The sequence below is a fragment of the Cryptomeria japonica genome, chromosome 3 (genome assembly GCF_030272615.1).
Source record: "Cryptomeria japonica chromosome 3, Sugi_1.0, whole genome shotgun sequence".
NCBI lineage: Eukaryota > Viridiplantae > Streptophyta > Pinopsida > Cupressales > Cupressaceae > Cryptomeria > Cryptomeria japonica.
The window spans coordinates 541,217,830-541,239,932 of NC_081407.1; the positions used below are offsets into that span (position 1 = coordinate 541,217,830).

A 22,103-nucleotide genomic window follows, 5' to 3' on the forward strand; every position below is an offset into this window, starting at 1 on the left:
TCAATAAGAATAGCATTACCACTACCATAAGTCTTCTACGATAGAACTATTTCTCAAAGACCAAATGCTAACCTGTAAGGCATAGCATTTAAGTTGTATGAAAATTAATAACTAGATACTGTGTTAGCCGCATTATTGTATACGGGAATACGAATAGTTAATTAAGTCGTAATTGAGTTTGTTTGTTAGCTGGCACCCGAGGGGTGGCAGTTGCGATGCGGCGGTTGGCGCTTGCACCCCCTCGGTATCTTTATATACTCCTCATTGTAAAGGACACACGAATTATGGAAAGAATAACATATCTGATACTTGTCTGATATCTATGGCATTGTTCTGCATTACGTACTTCCTGCTTTAAGTATTCACCCGAGAGGGCAAAGATTTGGCGCCGTTGCCTAGACGTACTCGGGAACGGAAGACACGGATGGCGCACAGACACAATGGGCCTACCAGTTGGTGAAATAAACCCAGAGGCGGACGACGTGCAAACGGAACTTTACACAGGCGAAGACACGGCAACGAGAGAATTTTCAATTCTACTCTAGGTAGCCATCCAGACCTACATCCGACGAGAGGCGGTGGAGGCGGAAATCCCACCAAGTGCCGTGTGGACAGCTCTGGAGGTTAGCCCAGCAGTGAACTGGTTGATGAACCACCTCCCCCGGTTGCTTGCACAAGCATCGCTAGCACAACAGGCGCACCTGGAGGAGATTGCCAAGGAAGAGCGACGCCAACAGATCCTTCGCAACTACGAAGAAAACAGCCGACGGGAAACGGAACGAAATGGAGCCAGGCCAGGAGGGAATTGAACATTGAACTTTTTATTTCCAAATAAAAGTGTCATTGACACGAGTTGTACTTGAGCAGATGAATTAATAAAGACATGTTTTGATTTACGAATTGAGAGTTATGGAAATGTACGACAATTAATGCTAAACCTACTGAATAAAGATAGAAATAAAAAACCAGAAACGAACGAGTGGGAGGCCGCGCAGAGGGCCTTGATTCTGGAGCTGCGAGTAGAACATAGACGGAGGCTGAGGCAACTTGCCGAAGGACGACCTGCCGAAGGGGGGCCCGAGGGGAACCAAGGAGGTGTCACGGAGGGTGTAGAGGCCGACGGAAATTTCTACGCGTCGCCAGATCATCGTAGGACGCGGAGCCACGAAGAGTTTCTGGAAGAAACAAGGTTACGGCGAAATCTAATCAAGGAGACTCGAGATCAGTTTAGAAACTTATCCCTTACGCCACGGAGTGAAGATCACCAACGGGAAGCAGGAGTGGGAGCGTGTGAGAGCGAAGGGGAGGGCAACAGTACGAGTGTAGGTGCCACACACGACAGGCAAAACACCGTACCTCCAGTCGTCCACGCAGGACACACCACCAATGCCACCGGAGGAAGCAGCGCAGGGCCGCAGACGCAAACACAACCGCCCCCAGGAAGACGACCCGGGATGGCGAGTAAACAAAAATTACCAAAGTTCACAGGGGACGGCAAGGAAGACCCCCTACGGCACTGCTGTACATGTGAAACCATTTGGTCTGCCAACGGAGTGACAGACCAGAATGACTGGATGCAACAGTTCCCAGCCACGTTACGTGGAGTCGCCATAGATTGGTACTCCAATGTAGATAAGCAAAAAGTGGCCACATGGGCCAACCTACAGAAGGAATTCACGGAGGAGTTTCGGTTGCTCCGTGATGACAACGAAATTGTAACAGAGATATACAGTACCAAGCAAGGTACTAAGGAGACAGTACGGGCATACAGCAGGAGACTAAAGGAATTGTTGGGTAAAATGGAGAGCCAACCGGCTGAGGGCTTAAAAAAACGATGGTTTGTGGAAGGATTGAAATCCTCCCTACGGAAAAAAATGAAGATTGTACCCCCGACGTCATATGACGATGCCTATAACAGGGCGATGGATCTAGAATGCGAATACAAAACATCAAGGAAGAAGAAAAGTAATGAATATTCATCTGACGATGATGAAGATTCTGACGGGGAGAGCAGTAGCGGTGGCGAATCGAGTAAAAAGGTACACGCACTCCAAAAGGGACATGGAACGAATGCTGAAAGAATTCAAAGCCATGAAAGGAAGTACAAGTAAGACGGAAGAAAATGAAGTGTGGTGTACCGAATGTAGGAGTGACGGACACACCAAGGGGTCCTGTCCCAAGAAGGCTTTCTGCGACATTTGCCAGATTGCGGGACATTTGACAAAGGAATGTCCCTACAATATGAAAACCAGGAACCAACAAGTTCTCTTCACGCAAGAGCAGCCGACCGTCGAAACTTCGCAAACCGCCAACAATAATGCATCATCTGGCGGATACCGGAACAACCGACGAGGGGGGAGGACCAATAATAATAATAGGAGCCGAATCCAATATGATGCAAAGGGACGGCCAATGATCCAGTGCCGAGCCTGCAATCAATGGGGCCACTTTGCTAGAGAATGCACCTCAGAAGAAACTCCACAAAAATTATGCAAATGGTGTGGGCCTGGAGACCACGATGATGGAACATGCCCAAAGTCTGGAGTAAACCTGCTCAACATCGACAGGACGAAGGAACGGGTATTGGCAATCACACGGTCGCAGGCAAAGAAGGCCACATACCCGAACCCTCGCACGGAGAAGCAGCGGGTGCAAGAGGCCAAGGCGGAAGTGGCAAAGGAAATGTTGGCACAAAGGAGCACTCAGGAAGCGGTAAGTACCTCCCGATCTGAGGCGGAGGAGAATATCCTAAAGCAAATGCTGCAGATTGAAGTGCCGGTAAAAATGAAGGACCTCCTGGAAATGATGCCGCAATTACGTACGGCACTCCTACGTACGGTCCAAAGTAACCCCTCACAGTCAGGCAACCCGGAATACCGATGGTACCGGCAAAACACCTACAGACCCATTGGTCCTGACATTATACAGTGGCCGACACCCAGCGGTGGTAGAAATGGGAATACTAGGAACCATTCTGACTGACACTATCGTCGACGGCGGGTCCGGAGTGAATGTGCTTCCAGAAGAAACCTGGAAGCAACTTGGCAAACCAACACTATGGCCGTCAACCTTTAACTTACTGGGAGCGGATCAACATGGTATCAAACCCCTTGGAACGCTCATGGCGCAACAAGTGACCATCGGGACACAACCATTTGTCCTCGACTTCATGGTGATTCCGCTAGCCAAGAAAGGATGCGACGCCATTCTGGGCAGAGGGTGGTTGGTGGCAGCCAGAGTAAATCACAACTGGAAGCGTAACACGTTGTCAATGGAAAAAGCGGGGAGAAAATTTATTATCGACTTGAAGACACAACTTGTGAGTGAAGAACTCACGTCAGAGTCGGAATCAGACGGCGAAGGCGGAGTTGGCGGAGGAACGGAAGGGAACCGAACGAGGAAGGCGTTCTCGGAATCCAAGGATGTTCTAAGGACAAGACCGATTCCCTTAATGGGCTTTTTCACTGGCAAATGGAGGACTACGAGTTGCTATATGGGTGTAACATGTTGCAGGTAGACGAGGATCGTGACGAGAACGAATTTCCGTCGGCGTACGGGGAATACACCGAAGGGGATGCCCTAGTCAATGATGTACCAGCACACAGGTTTGACATGACAAAACCAATCCGGTACGAAGAATCCGTAAAACCTACAAACCTCGGCACGGAAGCAGAGCCAAGAAACATCCTGGTTGGCGACGATTGGAACCCAGTCCTGAAAGCCGCTACGTTTAAAATATTCATGGAATACAAGGATGTATTCGCTTGGACGTATAAGGACCTCAAAGGGGTGCCGCCAGAACTGTGCGTACACAAAATTTCACTCGTACCTGGGGTCGTACCTGTGCGGAAGAGGCCATACAGAATGAATAAAAACTATGCGGCAAGAGTGAATGATGAAATTGAGCGTATGCTCGAAGCCGGGATTATTTTTAAAGTGCAGACCAGCAAGTGGGTATCGCCCATAGTGATATCCCTTAAAAAGGAGGCAAACCAGATACGAATCTGCGTGGATTTCAGATGCCTTAACGCGGTCACCATAAAAGACCCGTTTCCAATACCATTCACGAATAGCATCTTGGAAGAAGTGGCCGGTCATGAAATTTATTCATTCATGGATGGATTTTCTGGGTATATCCAGATATCCATCGCCGACGAAGACAAATTAAAAACTACCTTCATAGTGGAGGATGGCGTGTACGCGTATAATCGAATGCCGTTCGGATTATGCAACGCACCAACAACCTTCCAACGAATAATCCTTCACATATTTGAAAAGATGTCAATAGGGAACTTCAAGGCGTTCCTGGACGACTGGTCCATCTACAGTAACCAAGATACACATTTGGCCGCACAGGGCGAATGCATGGAGAGATGCAAGCGAGCTCGCCTAGCACTCAACCCCAAAAAATGCAGATTCATGGTGCCTCAAGGGAAGCTGTTAGGACACATAGTGTGTAAGGTTGGACTCAAGACTGACCCGGACAAGATTCGGGTGATAGTAGAAATGGAGGCACCCACAGATGTCACAGGAGTCAAATCCTTCCTAGGGCACATAGGGTATTACAGGCGATTTATCAAAAATTTTGCTCGAGTATCCTGCCCTTTGGACAAGCTGACAAGGAAAGGTGAATGGTATATATGGGGGACGGCTCAAGAGGAGGCCTTCCAAGAACTGAAGTCACGGTTGGTGGGTGCGCCAATCCTAACATATCCTGACTGGGACAAAGAGTTCCACGTACACGTTGACGCATCCAACTTTGCCATAGGGGCCACACTGGCGCAGGTTGGCGACCATGAGCTAGATCACCCGGTCTACTTTGCAAGCAGACTCCTGTCGAAGGCAGAGAAAAATTATAGCACCATAGAAAGGGAAGCCCTCGGGATGGTGTACTCTGTCCAGAAATTTCGACATTACTTGCTCGCCACCCCGTTCACATTTTACGTGGACCACCAGGCTTTAATGTATCTGGTAAACAAGCCAATTATCCAAGGAGGAATTAGCCGATGGCTGCTATTGCTGCAAGAATTTACATTCAACATTATAGTAAGACCTAGGAAGAGCCATGTGATAGCTGACCAACTGTCGAGAATCCAGTCAGGAGAACCAGCCGAAGGAGTGAACGAAGATTTTCCAGACACTCACTTATTTCGCATCGCGGTTCTCCCCGCCTGGTACGTAAGCGTGGAGGAATATTTATCGACATCACAGTTCTCGAGGGAGATGCCACTAGGAGAAAGAAGGAAACTGGTACCGAGGAGCAGGACATTCCAACTCATTAATGGCTTATTGTATAAAATGGGGCCCGATCAGATCCTACGGCAATGTGTCCTAGAAGAGGAAATCCCGGGCGTCTTAAGAGAAGCACATGAAGGGCCCGCAGGGGGACACATGGGGCCCGACACCACGGCGAGGAAAGTTTTGTTGGCAGGACTGTGGTGGCCGACACTACATAATGACGCCAGGGAGTGGGTAACAAGCTGTGATACATGCCAACGGGCCGGACGACCATTAAAAAGAGATTTTATGCCCCTCAACCCATCGAATGCCCAGGAACTGTTTGAGAGATGGGGATTGGATTTCGTCGGACCATTAAAACCAAGTAGAGCTCGACGATGCAGATACATTGTAGTGGCAACAGAATACTTGACCAAGTGGGTGGAGGCACGGGCCTTACCCGACAATTCGGCGGTCAACACAGCAAAATTCATCTATGAACACATCATTACGCGGTATGGGATTCCAATCCAACTGACGAGTGACAGAGGAGGCCATTTTGTAAATCACATAATCCGACTATTAACAACGGAGTTTAAAATCTTCCAGTCCTTATCAAGCCCCTACTATCCACGGGCGAACGGGCAGGCCGAGGCGACCAATAAAATAATAATGTCGGTGATATATAAGTCTTGTGGAGTGGAGAAGGATGACTGGGAGGAGCGCCTACCGTCAGTACTTTGGGCATACCGAACAACTTACAAGGTAACTACTGGACAGACTCCCTTCCAGCTAATGTATGGACAAGAAGCTGTGGTGCCAGTTGAATTCATGGTGCCAAGTCTTCGGATCGCCATCAATAATCGACTTGGCGACATGGAAAGCCTGAGGGAGAGACTGTACGCTTTGAACAAATTGGACGAACGAAGGATGATGGCTCAATGGGCGACAGAGACGGCCCAGCAAAGACGGAAGGTTTGGCACGACAAGCATCTCCGGCGAATGAAGTTTACTCTTGGGCAGTTGGTATTGAAATTCAACGGAAGGAACGAAATTAAACCTGGGAAATTCAAAGTGCGTTGGCTAGGACCATTCAAGGTACGCGAGGTCAACACCAACGGGGCAATTAAGTTGTGGACGCTGGACGGGGAAGAGATACCAGATGCCGTCAACAGGTCGAAATTAAAAATCTACCACGAACGAAGAGAGCCCGGACCATGACGAATGTTTGGAAAAAAAAAAGGGGAAAAATTAAAAAAATTAAAATTAACATTAAAATTTAATTAAAAAAAGAAAGTAGGGCCCACTGTACGGTGGAACCACCGACGGTGACACCACCAACGGTAGCACCACCGACGGTGACACCACCGTGCGGTGGGGCCACCGGCGGTGGATGCCACCGTGCGGTGGGGCCACCGGCGGTGGATGCCACCGTGCGGTGGTCACCACACATGCCAACCGCACACACCAACCGCACCGCCGATGCCACACGCCAACCACGCGCCGCCAACCGTATACCGCCGACGCCACACGCCAACCACACACACCAACCGCACCGCCGACCGCACACGCCAGCCGCACACCGCCCACCGCCAATAAAACCCCACCGCGTCGAACACTTCCGCAGCCCGCACAACGCACAACCTCCACGCGCAACCGCACAGCCTCCACCCGTAGCCACACAGCGCGCAACCGGCAGCCGCACAGCGCCAGCCGCGAAGCCGCACAACGCCATAGCGCGAAGCCGCACAGAGACGCGCAACCGCGCAGCCGCAGCCGGCACAAGCCGCACACACCAAGCCGCACGAGTTTGTGCCGATTACGAGCAGACGGTTTTTTTTTTATTTTGGAAAAAAAAAAACAAAGGGGGTTATAAAAGCGGAATTGAAGAAGTAATCTGTACTAATGGACACAAACAGGAACAAGGCAGATTGGCGAAAGCGGTTGCAGCCGTTAGAAGACAAGTTGCAGGGAGGGCAAAAAGGAACCAATGCAGACACAGGCAAACGGATTCTACCATCTGGAGTGCGCATTGCAGGTAGTCTCGATATGAGCACCAGTCAAAAAAGCAAGAGGCATCGTCCCAAACCCTTGGCGACAAAGGATAGTGATGAAATAACGGCAAATAATGTTATGTTCGAGGGTTTGAATGGAATCGACTGTCGGAACTGGTGGGCAAAGACACCTCCAGATGATTTAATAAAGAAGAGCCTTCGCCAAGCACAAGTACATTGGGCGGTCCAGATGCCAGTTTTTTCGATAAAAGACTTTGAGGTGGTTTTGCATGCCATGATTGGCACCTATGACAGACATCGCCACCAATCGGTATTTGATTATCAACATCAAAGGATAACAGTGTCATTCACGACAGGCGAGTTTACTAGGGTATTTGGCATACCAGGGATAAAAGGAAAGAAAATAGACACCTCCCAGAAAATATCCCCCAAGAATCATGCTACACTGCTCCAGCTGATGTTGCGCGATAACCTTATCCAGGCCGAGAAAGATAGCCTCAAGAGTGCAGGCAAGAGTCAGGGAGTGAAGAAACAATTTTTCGCCAAGGGAGTATGGCGATGCCTGTTGTCGGTGGTGAAGAGTCGCCTCACAGGTGCCACCCGCGCGTCGGACATAGCCATTGCACAGATAGTACTGATGAACGGGCTACACAATGGAGTGGTATATGATTGGGCGTCACTATTGGCAGATAGGATGGACGAGTTCATGACGCTGCAATACAAGAAATTCTACATGTCGCATCACACCATTGGATTATTCCTGGACGCAGTCCGCACACAGATCACCCCTGGCTCACAGCCATTGGAGCCATAGGGCCGTGTTGCACCAGACCAGCCACCCATATTCTACTGGTCACACTTAGACGTCTTGGCACATGGCAAGGAGGCACGTTTGGGCACAAAACGAAAGAAGGCCACCATGTCCGATACGGAGTCCGACACAGAAGAGTCTGAGGCTGAGGATGCAGACAGTGGCAGGGAGGAATCCGCAAACACCTCCCAAGTAAGCGGGGGGAGTTTCCGACTGACAGGGAGAAGGGGCGACCAGTTGCCTGAAGAAGGGGTAGTGGAGTCTACAGGTACAGTAGGGTCTACTGTAGCATTAGAGGTGCAGGTCCACTTTACACCAGCCCGCTTACCAGAGACTTGTTAGTTGGCGGTGCCGCGGTCCTTCGGGACAGTGAGTGTAGTTACCACAGTACCAGTTCCTAGTTTCGGGCAGCCTCAGGGGACGATAGCCATGACACCACCACGGGGGGAGACCTTGGCAAGTGCAGAGGCTTCCATGGTGCACGAAGTGCCGGATGTGGCAGGACAGACTGTGCCAGGGTTACCTGGATATATGCATGAGGCAATGACGACAGCAAGCACTCTTCATGATGACCTCACTAGCTGGTTGAGCCGTTACCAGATGGCACCCATGGCACCGGGAGAGGCCACTCTATCCCCAGGGCGGACCGCGTATTCCTTGGATGTCATTGATCTCGAGGAAGGGAGTTCCCCGAGCAGCAGAGTAGTTCAGAGGGTTGCTTCACCCCCGGCGGTGGTAGTAACCAATCCGTACAGAGCAGAGGAGGTGCCAGTGGGAAGTCAGCAGGGTGCAGAGTTGGAGCAATTTATTACTGAGATGACTTTGGGAGCACAGCGGCTTGTGTCATTTGCCACTCTCCAGGCCGATGCGACCATGGTTGAGCGGATGGAAGGGTTGTTGACCTTTGCCTGCACAGGATGCCAAGCTGAGTTTGAGAGGTGTTTTGAGCGTGTCGGGTGGCCGGACACGGAGAGCCTAGCGATGTTGGAGGCTTGGTGCCTCACTGAGGAGGTTGGCGAGACCCGGATGCAGTCGTTGGTGAGAGAGGTAGAGCAAGCTTTCCGGGAAGGTTATCTAGAGCTTCGGAGGTGATAACAGATGGCAACTACAATTGAGGCTTTGAGGGTGGCAGCAGTCACAGCTCGAGAGGAGCTGGCTACCAGGTTCCACGAGCTCGATGCTACCATGGCACAGAACCAGGCAGCGGTGGACATCTTAGTAGCAGAGAAGTCCGCCTTGCTGACACAATTGGAGGAGGAGAGGGCCTCGAGGGAGCTGTTGGAGACTTGGTTGGTCAGTGCCCTGCAAAATGTGGACAAGAAGGATAAGGAGGTGCTCGAGGCAGCCTACATGGTAAAGACTGCTATGGAGCGGCAGATGGTCGCGGAACGAGATCTCAAGAGGAGGACGGAGCAGGTGTATGAGCTCCGTGGGCGCTTGGCATCCACTGCTACACCACCACCGGCACCTTCTTCATCAGGGACGCCTTCTGCACGCACTTAGTTTTTTTGGGTTCTTCTGGATTTTGCGAGCTCCATGTATTCTCCATTTTGTTGTAAGTTGCCTGGAGACGACTTTTCTTTTTGGGGGGGATGATGTTAGCCGCATTATTGTATACGGGAATACGAATAGTTAATTAAGTCGTAATTGAGTTTGTTTGTTAGCTGGCACCCGAGGGCTGGCAGTTGCGATGCGGCGGTTGGCGCTCGCACCCCCTCGGTATCTTTATATACTCCTCATTGTAACTTGTAAAGGACACACGAATTATGAATAGAATAACATATCTGATACTTGTCTGATATCTATGGCATTGTTCTGCATTACGTACTTCCTGCTTTAAGTATTCACCCGAGAGGGCAAACATACTGCACACAAAAGTGTTAATAATCAACAGTTATCGCATATGATGAACTATTGAAGATAACAATATATTTTTATGCATGTGCAACCTTATAGAAATCGGTGTTCTTATATAACATAAATTTCAAAGAAATTGCCTCCAATTAAAAAATTAAAAGAATCTGAACTCCAACAAAATTTTCTGGTGTAGGATTTTTATGTATGGGGAGTTGGAAGTTTTAAGTGCAGATCCATAAAAGGACAGAGAATGCACAATTGCCATACAGGATGTAAAGAGAAATTTTGAGGCCTTGATGAACATCAGCTTGATAGTATACAACATTATCGTGCATGTAATATGATGATAGTTCTAGAAAGATTTGTACCATGTTGAAGAGATATTAAGAGAACAAATTCAGCTCGTGTCATGCAGGTAAGGAATATCCAACAAACATCAAAACTAGAGTTGGATTCATCTTCCAAATGTCATAAGAAAATTAAGAGAGATCAGATCTCACAACAGCAATTGGCAAAAAAGTTTGATAGGGAGATTAATACGAAATACAAACAAAGAAGTGTTTTAGCTCAGGCTCAAAGGAATCCGACAGGAACAGCTTAGAAGAAATGTAGTATCATTTTGACTATGATGAGTGAAGTGGTTGAGCAGGTGTTAGAATTTGAAAAACTGAAAAATAGAATGCAGCACATCACAGCCCAACAAATTTCGAGATCATGACACGGTTCTTTTACCACAGCAATAAATCACAAAGTGAATCCGTCAAGCCTACTCAAACACTCCCAATAAAAGTGGTGTATGAGGTTTAGAAATTAGATATATGCACCTATAATTTATTTATGTTTTTGATAAAGAAAAATAATTACAAAGGAGGGTAGATTTAGATTCTTGCTAACCTTCTGAAAGTTCCAAAAGCGTCCTAAGGTTGAGATTGTACTTTCTGTTTTTGTCATTTTATTTTTATAAAAAAATTAGTAAGGAGTTAACTATTTATATATTTGCATTCAAGGGGTTTTGAGGGTTGAGCCTTTGAAACTCAAAACATAAGAGCTACCTAGCAAAGAGGAACTAAAGATTACAAAAAATTTAAGTGAGTGGGAAGGACATTAGGGGTCTCACATGTTTGCCACAAGGATAATATGGAAAGGGGTCTCAGCTTAATACAACATTCCTACATACCTTTCGCCCACAATGGACCCACTCTTTTTTCTCCACTCTTTGTGTAGGGAGATGGCCCTTTGTGAGCCAATCCACAGTTGCAAACTTTATTCCTATTCAATGCAGACACCACACAAATCATGAACACAATAAAGGAAATAATTGTAACAGACTATATGGAAGCATAGTGAACTCAAAGGCGACTTTCTATTTTCTGTTTAATGTCTTAAGACTCACAAGCAATGCTGACAATTGGATAAAGATTTGTAGAGGAACAATAAAAACTAGGTTTAGATGAGGCGGCATTCAGAGATTGGCAATTCCCACAAGAAACACTTCACTGAGTGGTGTGGAATTTATAAGGGTTGTGTCCATGGTGACAACAGTAGAGTTGGAAAGAAGAATTATGAGAATTGCTCACATCTTCACACAATATGGGAGGTGCTAAAGACTAAAGGTTTGGAAATTGAGGTAGAGTAGAGTGGTAGCATACTGGCAGAGCTGAGCATTCCCATCAGCTCCCACAATCCATTCACTGAATGGGCCGGACATGAGTGAGCTTGGAGTGTAGCACTTTTCCTTCTATGACTCACAGCTAACAACAACATTTAGGGCACACAGTCTCATTACCAAGAGAATTTGTTAGAAGGATGTACAGAAGTAGTAGCTATTTTAATAATTAATTCTTTTAGTCAGTTACCTTTTTAGCAGTGTTCCACAGGGACGCGTCCCCCCCCTTTTTGGGCGCATCCCCCCTTCAAAAACGTCTCGAGGACGGGGGAAGGGGACGCCACGTCCCCCGCCACCGCCACCCAAGCGCCGCCTGGACGCGGAGACGTCCCCGCGTCCCCACATCTCCCAGGGAGACGTGGAGACGTGGAGACGTCTCCCAAAGAGACATGGAGACGCCTCCACGTCTCCTTGGGAGACGTTTGGGCGTCTCCCCGTCCTTCAAGAGACGTGCAGACGTCTCTCCAAGGACGGGGAGACGCCCAGACGTCTCCTGTCGCCCCCACTAATATGCAATGTTTAAAATTAAAAAAAAATTTAAAAAGTGAGTTTTTAAGTTTTTTGAGGGTTAAGGGTTAACTCTAATTGGACGTGGGCCAATAGAAAAATAACACCCGATGCCTTTAGAAAATAATAAAAGTATTTTTGGCCTCGCGGGGCGCTGCCCCTCGACCCCGCCCTGTATCGCGACAGGGAACGCGCAAGGGGCGCTGCCCCTTGACCCGGCAAGGGGCGATGCCCCTTGACCCCAACTTGGGGGCGCTGCCCCCAAACCCCCGTTGAAAAATATAGGGGGAAACCGCACCGATAGAAGTAGGGAAAATCTAACCTCCGAGTTTGATTAGGCTGCATATAACAACACAACTTAGAAATCTTGGTATTTAGATTTAGTATTTCAAATTTCCTATAGTCTCATTTGAAATGTAATTCTTACACTGTAATACTGTCATACATCTTTTCAAAACTAGTTTTTCAAGTACTATATGTATATGTACAAGTATATGACCACCACCACCCCGCCACCCCCCCCGCCGCCGTCCCCCCCGCCGTCCCCAAATTTAGGCCCTTGGTCCCCCCGTCCTGGAAACGCGTCCCCCCCGTCCCCCCGTCCCCAACGCCCGTGGAACACCGCTTTTTAGTGGTTCTATTAATGATCATTTAGTTAGTCATTTAGCTTTTTAGATCATCATCTTAGTTGTCGACTTATTTAGCTTTTTAGATCATCATCTTAGTTGTCGACTTATTTAGCTTTTTAGTTCATTTAGTCTTTTAAGTGCAACTATTGCTTCTTTTATGAGAACACACAGTTTGCTTTTTAGTGTTTAGCTTTTTAGCTTTATTTAGCGTTTTAAGCGTTTTAACTTCATGTTGAATATTTAGTTTAATGGTTCGTTCTATTTAGAACACTGTCTTGTAATTCCTTTATATACGTTGTATATTCGTAATAAATACAATTGAATATCATTCAATTATTTTTCATGGTATCAAAGCGGGTCGATGGGGTTTTTCAGAATTTGACGAATTTTTTATTAAAAAAATTTGTAGCCTCTTTACCTGGAAATAATTTCCACAAATTTTTTGTCCGTTTTTTTAATGGAAAAATTTGGGGTTTGTTCTTTTGAGTCGCTAGGGTTTGTTTCTAGATCCCAAGATCAGTTTTTGGTGCTTAGGGTTATTGGTGTCTTTTGGATTCGAGGGTTTTTGCTGAAAATCGCAAAACTGGTAGAGGGTTTTAATCGTGCGATTTCCTGGTTTGAGCGAAAGTCTAAAATTTCCGTGGGCCTTTTCTACTTGTGCATGGGCTGTTTTTGTTTGTGTTTGGGTCATTTTTGTTGTGCACGCTCTGCATCTTTTTTCAGCATTCATTTTCGTGGTCGCGTTTTTGCCTATGGACGATTTTTCGGAGGTCTTGTTCTTGCGGCGGTGATTTTCTATTTGGTCGTGGGTGTTTCTGAGCTCCCACGTTTTTTCCACGACAGCTTGTGGTTCAAGGATTTTCGTCTGCGTCATCTAATTTTGTTTCCATGAAAGAGGTTTGCAGTGACGACGGATTTTTTTTATTTGGTGTGATTTTCAATTTTTTTCAGAGAGCGATTTTGTCTGTGTTTTCAGCCCGCGACTTCCATTCTCTGCTCTTGCGTGCGAGTAATGTATTTCCGCAATTTTTTTGTTTCTACGCGATTTTCCAACTAGTGGGCGGTTTTTTGTGTGCAGATTTTTTCTTCTACAACTCCTACGACCATTGCTTATGCGATGGCAATTTTTTTCCAGCAAGGTTTGTTTTTCAATGGGTTTTATAATTTTTTCTCCTAAAAAAATTATTGATACTTTTTCATAATTTTGTCTTTAAAAAATTATTTCTCGGGTTTATATGATTTGTCCCTTTAAAAAAAATTATTTGTCGGTTTATTATAATTTTTTGTGTTAAAAAATTATTTGTGAGGATTTTATAATTTTTGTCATTTAAAAAAAATATATATTTTCAGGTTTTCCTGTTCTAGGGTTTATAATTTTTTCCTCAAAAATTGTTTGTAGGTTTTCACGATTTTTTCCTAAAAAATTGTCTAGGGTTTTCACGATTTTTCTTGAAAAATTGTCTGAGGCTTTTCACAAATTTTTCCTCAAAAATTGTTTGTTGGGTTTTCACAATTTTTTCCTCAAAAATTGTTTGTAGGGTTTATAATTGTTCCTTTAAAATTATCATCTGTAATTCGCAATGTTCGCATGGGATTTTTGGTTATCTGGGTTTAACCCTTGTTTTCCACAAAAACGATGATTTGTAAATCTAGTTTTCAAGGTTTGATGGTTTTTTCCACAAAAATCATGCTTTGTTGCAGTTTGTTTTGGGTCGCACCTCAAGTTGCTGGGGCGAACATCTGCATCCATGGTATCCTGCAGTCTGTTTTGGAGTTGCTGGAGCAAAGAGTGCTTAGTACTCTTCTACAAAAAAAATTGCGATTTTTATCTAAAATCGTGTTTCTCTTTGGAGGGTTTGCCGATTTTTCCTCAAAATCATGGTTTCAGGCTCAGTAATTCGCGTGTGACAGTTCTATAATTCGCGTGTGAGGGTTACACCAGTCATCCGGAATCAACTATTCTTGGTCATTACCACTTCGCAGATACTAGGATGGTCTCCGCAGCAACAGAGTGTTCTTGCATTTGTGATCACAAGACCTACAGTGTCTTCTGTCAAGTACTTAGTTGATACAATGACCATTAAGGGAGGGTATTAGAATAATTAATTGTTTTACTCATTTACCTTTTTAGTGGTTCTATTAATGGTCATTTAGTTAGTCATTTAGCTTTTTAGTTCATCATCTTAGTTGTCGACTTATTTAGCTTTTTAGTTTGTTTAGTCTTTTAAGATCAACTATTGCTTCTTTTATAAGAACGCATAGTTTTCTTTTTAGCTTTTTAGCTTTTTAGCTTTATTTAGTGTTTTAAACGTTTTAGCTTCATGTTGAAGCTTTAGTTTAACGGTTCGTTCATTTTAGAACACCGTCTTGTAATTCCTTTATATACGTTGTATATTCGTAATTAATACAATTGAATATCATTTGATTATTTTATTCAATTATTTTTCGGTAGCATCTTGCTTTTTCTCTGTATTCATATGGTTTGCTGTTTGTAGTCATGAATGTTGGGAGAAACGGTTTCATCTTTGCACTCCATCCGCCTATTGGCCATGGAGGATCATCCTCTAGCAACTTCACATTTTTGTAAAACTTTCATTTTTTTAATATAAGGGATGAATGTATATTATCAAACTTTGTGGAATTACACAAAAAAAATTATGCCTGTAAGCATGAAAATGACATTCTATACTAAAATAAAGCATTAGTCACAGAAAACAACAAACCTCCAAAGTATATTAATATAATCATATATGAGCTTCAAAATAACTAATTTGCAAGGCATGTAGGTTTGAAGAAAACTTACAATATCATAAACCAGATCTAAACTAAACAAGAAAACACATATTAAGTAAATTGAATATAAAAGTATGAAATTTGTTTCTTTTTATACTTATTTTCTTTGGACTGAAATCTGGATTTTTTGGAAAGAAACTGACAAGATTTACACAACAAAACACAAAAGATGCAAAGAAAACACAGTAATATATTTTTTGTTTGCAGAACATTTTCAAAATGTAGATTGAACATGGGAAACTTTCCTAATAACTAATAAGGCATGAGTGCCAACTCGGGTTCAATCCAAAAGCAGTATGGCTTCAATGCTTGACAGAACACTCCTCTAGGATCCTATTCAGTATATTTTTCAGCCAAAAGAACCTTTTCCCTTAGGATTTAAAGCCCTTTTACAAACAATGCAAGCCTCATGTCATAGTGTAACTCAATTCAGATTCCTTTTGCCAACTGTATGGTCAGTTTATCATAGCTGATACTTTTTTGACCTGGAATGCATAGCTGATGAGCGACTGACAGCATAACTGAATAGTAAACAACATGATAACTGAGGAGCAACTGATGGCTGTGATAGCATATAACTGGGATATTCCTGCACAAAAAATTTCTTTGACACGTCTATTTTTGCATAACTAATTCATTTGTCCATAATTATTACTTCTGCATAACTGATTATTAGTCCAAAGCTAATGTATTTCAGCATTATATAAACATGGACTATCCAGCATACTTGGTCAACCTATCAGCCTCTACATAAATACAATTATTTCTTCCCATCCTTCTTACACATGATGTGAAGTCAATGCCAATGGATTCCCGTTTTGGATGAAAATGGGAAAGTGCCACAACAATCCTAAATTTCTCACATTCTTTGTTATCCTTTGGCAAGTTTCACAATAAGCAAACATTTTTTCACACTTTGTTTCAGTCTCTCCCATAAACAAATTAATTCTTATGTTGAGATAAATCTTAAAATAAGCCAATGCAATCAGCATCCAGCAATGAATGAATTTCTTGCAGTAGCTCCCTCTTAAATTGAGAATTTGATGCAAATATGTGTGATTCTTGTAAAAAAAACCACCTGAAAAGGTATACCTTTTATCCAACTCTTGGGTCATTTTTAGCAACAACTCTCACATCTTTTTCATATTCAGCAACTATTTCCACTTTCCATCATCGACTGATTGGTACATGATAATGAGCTCAGGTAGCCTCAATGAAGAGTCAGCAACCATATTTATACATGCCATTCTTGTATTCAATTTCAAAGTCCAAAAATTGAAGTTTACTTACCCTTTTGCTTCTTGTTTGTTGAAAGTCTATTAAGATTATAAGTTCTTCAACTTGTGGTCTAGAATCTAGATTAGATTACTGACCTAATAAATATGGCATAATTTTTCTTACAGCATGCATAAAGGCTGACATTTCCTTATTGTAGATGAACAACAACTTCCTCAGTAATCAATTTTATACTTAAAAGCAATAAACCACTGACTTTGCATGAGCACAGCCCCCATGCCCAAGCCTGAACATCACAACCCACTACAAAAGGCTGGAAAAAATCTGGAAGTACCAATACGGGGCTAGAAGTCATTAACTTCTTCATTTGCTTGGATGTGGCATCTTCACCCTTTGTCCTTATGAACTGGAATTTCCACATACCTCATTAAGGGTCACATGGTGACTCTAATAGCCCTCACAGATTTCTTACAGAAATAGCAAACGCTCTCAATTGTATCACATTCTTGGGAGTGGACCAAGCAATGACAGCTTGAATTTAAGCAGTAACAGCCTTGCCTCCCTCTTCATGATATGTCCCAAGTACACAAACAAGCTCACTCCTTGTAAAGTGATATTCTGATTCATTTGCAAATAAATAGTTTAGCCTCAACAGTTCCAAGACAATTACTAAATGGCTCAAGTGATCTATCACAGACTTACACAAAGGTGTCATAAAACAAACAAAAACAAACATTCTCAAATAAGCAGAATTAAAATAATGCTTACTAATATAAATAATGAAATAAGCAAAATTAAAATTAAAATTAAAAAATATTATATTAGCTTAAAGACTACCAAGTATGGAGAAACCAAGCACAAAACACTACAATGGCAAGAGGACGAAGAGGAAACACAAGGAAAAGAGAGGAGACAAGATGAAGAGAGAAAGCTGAAAGAGGGGAGATCACAAAGGAGCTCCAACCTAAGGACTGCCAACAGCTAGAAGTAAGGGAAACCCAAACAGAAGAGGGAGAGAAAAGGAAGATGAGAAGAGAGAGCGGGAGGACAAGGAATACCACTAGGGAGGGGCATCGAATCCTTTAGGCAATTTAGAAGAGGATTCCAAGTAAAACATCAGGTTGGAAGTTTGCTTTCTTACCCTGATGATGGATCATAGAGTTTGATCCAAAATGTTGGTATCAAAAATCTCCATGGTCAAATCCATGGAAAAAATTTGCTAAAAACAATTCATGGACTGCAAATTTCATAGTTGTAATACTTCAATATTTTTGGATATTTTTAGCAAGAAACGGCTGTTTTAGCCCCTAATTCCAGCGCAAGAAAATATTGGTGTTCTCTGTTTATCTAGATCTTGAAAGACAAGTTCATATTTACCACTTTGTGTTTTCATTTTAACCTTACCATGCAAACCCTTCACAGAATCACACTGAAACATGAAACATGCCTTGCCCATAGTAAGCAATTTGAAAATTTTGCTTTCCAAAATCAGTTTGTTTGCATTTCCTTGCAGTCCCCTATCTGTAGACAACTGTTAACTTTCCTCAAATTGCATGTACAACTCCTCCAAGTTCATGTGTAATTTCCCAAACACTTCAACCACAGTAATCCCATGACCATGCCAACCCCAGTAGAACCAAAACCAAAAACCAGAGCTTATCTCATAACATCTCTTCAAAAATAATTTCAGCCCTTTCACCATTCCTTACGGTCCATCATACATCACCAACCACTGGCACCTTGAAAGTTTGTAACAGGACAACATTTAGCCTTTAGGCCTGCAGAAGTCATAAGATTTGGATCTATGGAGTTGTAAGAGCTTCCATATGAATAAGCGTCACCATAATTCTGCTGCTCACTTTGCTTTTCACCTTCAAAGCTGATTTTGAATGATTCCCAAAATGGCATAAAGGGCACCACATGGTATTTCTTCCTGTTATTACCCTTCTCCATCCACAATGTGCTATGTGCTCCTCCATAGTAATTACTCTTAAACAGTATCAGCTGCTTCAAGTTCTTCTTTGACCATGATTTCAATAATGTGAATCTTTCTAGAACCCTTGCATTTGTGACCTTTTGACCAGGTTTCATCTGCGAGTGTAGCAAAGGCCATTGAACCCAAGATGGTAAGGGCAGTAAGGTCCAAGACTAGCTACTCATGGGCCATTAGTCATGTGAATCTTTCTAGATCCCATGTTTCTGTCCTTCAGACCAGGTTCTTTGCAACTATAGCAAAGGCCATTGAACCCAAAATAGCAAGAATATTAGAGTTCAATGCTGGCCTTTCACAGGCCAATGTTTGGTACAAACCGGAATTTGGTGTTTGCCTTACCCTTAGGGTCATGTTAACCATGACTGCCATGGAAAGTATGGAGGCTGACCTTGTTGCAATGGCCTCCCCCTGTTGAATGGCTTCCACGAAGATGATAGGCTTCACAGTCTCGACATACCCTCTAATGAACCCCTCCAATCCATCTGTATACATATACATCACCCACCAAGGGAAGAATTTTTCAAACAAGCTGTCTAGATGGAACTCTCAGTGGTAATAGGTTACTGTGCCTTGTTGCTTAGTAATTAGTATTATTAAGGACCGGGAAATACTCCTCTTGGATGTACACCTCAAATTCTGAAAAAAAGAATTTACAAACTCTTCCCATGTGGTTGTCCTGGTGACCACCATTATCATCATCTTCATTTCACATTCAACCATTTGCAAATAATCACATACTGATCCCTCAAGATGCAGTGTGGGTAACTAAACCTTCTAAAATTAATCCCACAAGATTTACCCAAAAGAAATGATCTAGCTTCCTGATACAAGCCCTCAGCTAATCTCATCATTCACTACATCAAGCATGAGAATCGAGATCTACACAAGGCATGAGAATGGGGATTCTCTCCATCAACTTTTGATTTATGTGATTTCCCTATATGATTTCTTGCATGAATTGATTAGATTCCCTTCTCCGATTCCTTGCAAAAGGGTTCCTCTGCTGATCTGATCATGACTGGCAACTTCTCTTCTTTCATTTTGGGGAACATGAAGGTCATCTTGTTCATCGTCAGATTCATCTCTTTGATCTCTGTTTTCTATCAATCAAATCAAAACACCTAGAATTCTATTCATGGTCACAATTGGATTGTTCATCTGGTTTCCCTTCATACACCAAATGAAATAGTGACACCTTCCTCCATAGAGAAAGACACTTTTATTTCTGTTTTCCCCATTTTCTGTCACTGAAACTTGTACCATTATGGCATTCCATAAAACCCGATAACTGGCTCTGAAACCAATAGCAACTTGATGTAAAATGACAGAAACAACATGAAATTTGTACTTTTCTCTTAAAATTAAAATCTGACTTTCCTGGAAAAGAAATATTATATTTAGACACCAAATAAAACACAACAGCACTTAGGTAAAACTCACACAAGACTACTGTATTTTAGAAAAATATCATCTTCTTATTGTAGACAGAATAAACAAAACTTTCCTGAGAAGGTATGGATACTAACTCGGGTTCGATTCAAGAGCAGTATGGGTGTGCTACAGTTGGCCACAGAATTCTTCAGGATCCTGCTAAAAAAAGAACATTTCTCACATGGCTTAAAGCACTGTAACTTATGCAGGCCTCAGGTTTTTCACTGACTTCAGGGTCGATTACTGCAACTGAAAAGTTTGTGGTGTTTACTGCATAGCTGATAACTGCCTAGGAGGACATGATTGATATATCCATGCATAATTGATTCATTCTACATAACTGACCTATTAAACTATTTCTGCATAGCTGATTTACTCATATACAACTAGTTATTGCTAAATAATGAATATTCCTCCACAATTAATTGAATTTTTCATTAGTGATCATTCATGTACAACTAACATCCACAAAACTCATTGTACCTGCACAATTAAATAGCAATACTTATGCTTAACATAGTATGCCTGCTTCAGGCTTCATGACATAAATGTTAGCATATATAGAGTACCTCAGATAGTCTTCTTCAGGAATAACGGTTCAGTTAAAATGCAGAATCATAGCATCAGTTTAAAAAGCCTGAGGTTCACTTCCAGTTAGGACGCAGCTTTAGATAACTATTAACAAGACTTAGTAAATCCTTGTGCCAGTTTAGATACCCACTAAGTTTAGACTGAAATTCAAGACCTGAGCACCAGCTTAAGTTCAGATAAAGATTATCTTCTCTTTAGTTTGTTGTGTATCAGTTAATATGAGATAGAGCACAGACATTCCCTTCATGCAGATCATGCATATCTTCAGATAACTCCTTTGTACACCCCTTTCCAAGTACATAAATTGAAAGGGCAGAAGTACAATTTGATAATATGAAGTTTTATTAATTCTGCAGCAGACTTATGACTTAATCCGATAGTATTTTGACAGACAGTCATTAGGATTTATTTATTGTTTTCTATAGTTTAAGTTAAATAGATTCTTGCATCTAACATAAAGGATATTTTCAATAGGCATTAGTTTCAGTTTTATTCCTGTAAGAATTAGGATATTCAAAGTGCACAATCCGTTTACTGTGATTTAGAAAATTTATTCAATACAAAGCTACGAGAAATGTACATAAGAAAAAATGTTAACATTCATATGAAACGTTCATCAGAAGAAAGCAAAATAAGCACTGCTGCCAATAAATATTGTGCCCTACAAATACTAGATAAGAAGTCGAAGACCATTTCAATTAATTTTGTAATAAATTTACCCACAATAACTAAGCCCAATGATCAAACTATGGTAGTGGGCAACAAGAAAAACAAACTACTGAAACTCATCCTAGCCAAATGCTTCACAAGGCATAGAGCACAATAACCATATTCAATACAAAGATCTCTGAAAGATAAAGGTTGTCCAAAACCAAGTGACTAAGACGCAGAAATTTAGTAAAATTACTGAAGAATTTTTCAACATATAGGCACACAACTTGATTACAACAGTGTAAGAAAGCCAAAATTAAGTGCCCAAACAAAGAGAGAACCAAATCATGTGCGATATTCTACATCCTACCAACATATTTTGTAATGACCCATGATTAATAACATATTCCGGTACTTACATTTATCAAAGACACACTGATCATTGTTAATTAACATTATTATAATTATTATAATAAGTGATAAATCATTACTCTTTAGTTGTAATTGCTAAATAATTATTATTATTATTAATCAAGTAAATAATAACTAAATAAAAAAATAATAAATAATTAGTTGGAAATAAATGGTAAATATTAATTATTACTATAAACCGAATAAATGTAAAATACTAAATATCATTATTTGTAATTAAATGATTCTCTTAAAAAAAATAAAAAGTAATTAATAAATACTACAATAATTAAAT

The 22,103-nt window shown here is 42.5% G+C and overlaps 1 protein-coding gene across 5 annotated transcripts in view; it reads right to left on the reverse strand.

The window, feature by feature from the left end:
- The window catches only part of LOC131075087 (sister chromatid cohesion protein PDS5 homolog A), a 180,509-nt gene that overhangs the window by 124,602 nt on the left and 33,804 nt on the right, over positions 1 to 22,103 (reverse strand). Inside the window, exon 1 of one of the 5 annotated variants that reach the window (XM_058011904.2) lies at positions 18,136 to 18,153. The exons of the other annotated variants lie outside the window; for them this stretch is intronic. Within the exon in view, the coding sequence (XP_057867887.1) occupies positions 18,136 to 18,138 (3 nt within the window). The 5' untranslated portion in view covers positions 18,139 to 18,153. Of the gene's footprint in view, positions 1 to 18,135; positions 18,154 to 22,103 lie in introns of those variants that run through there. 5 annotated transcript variants of the gene reach the window in all.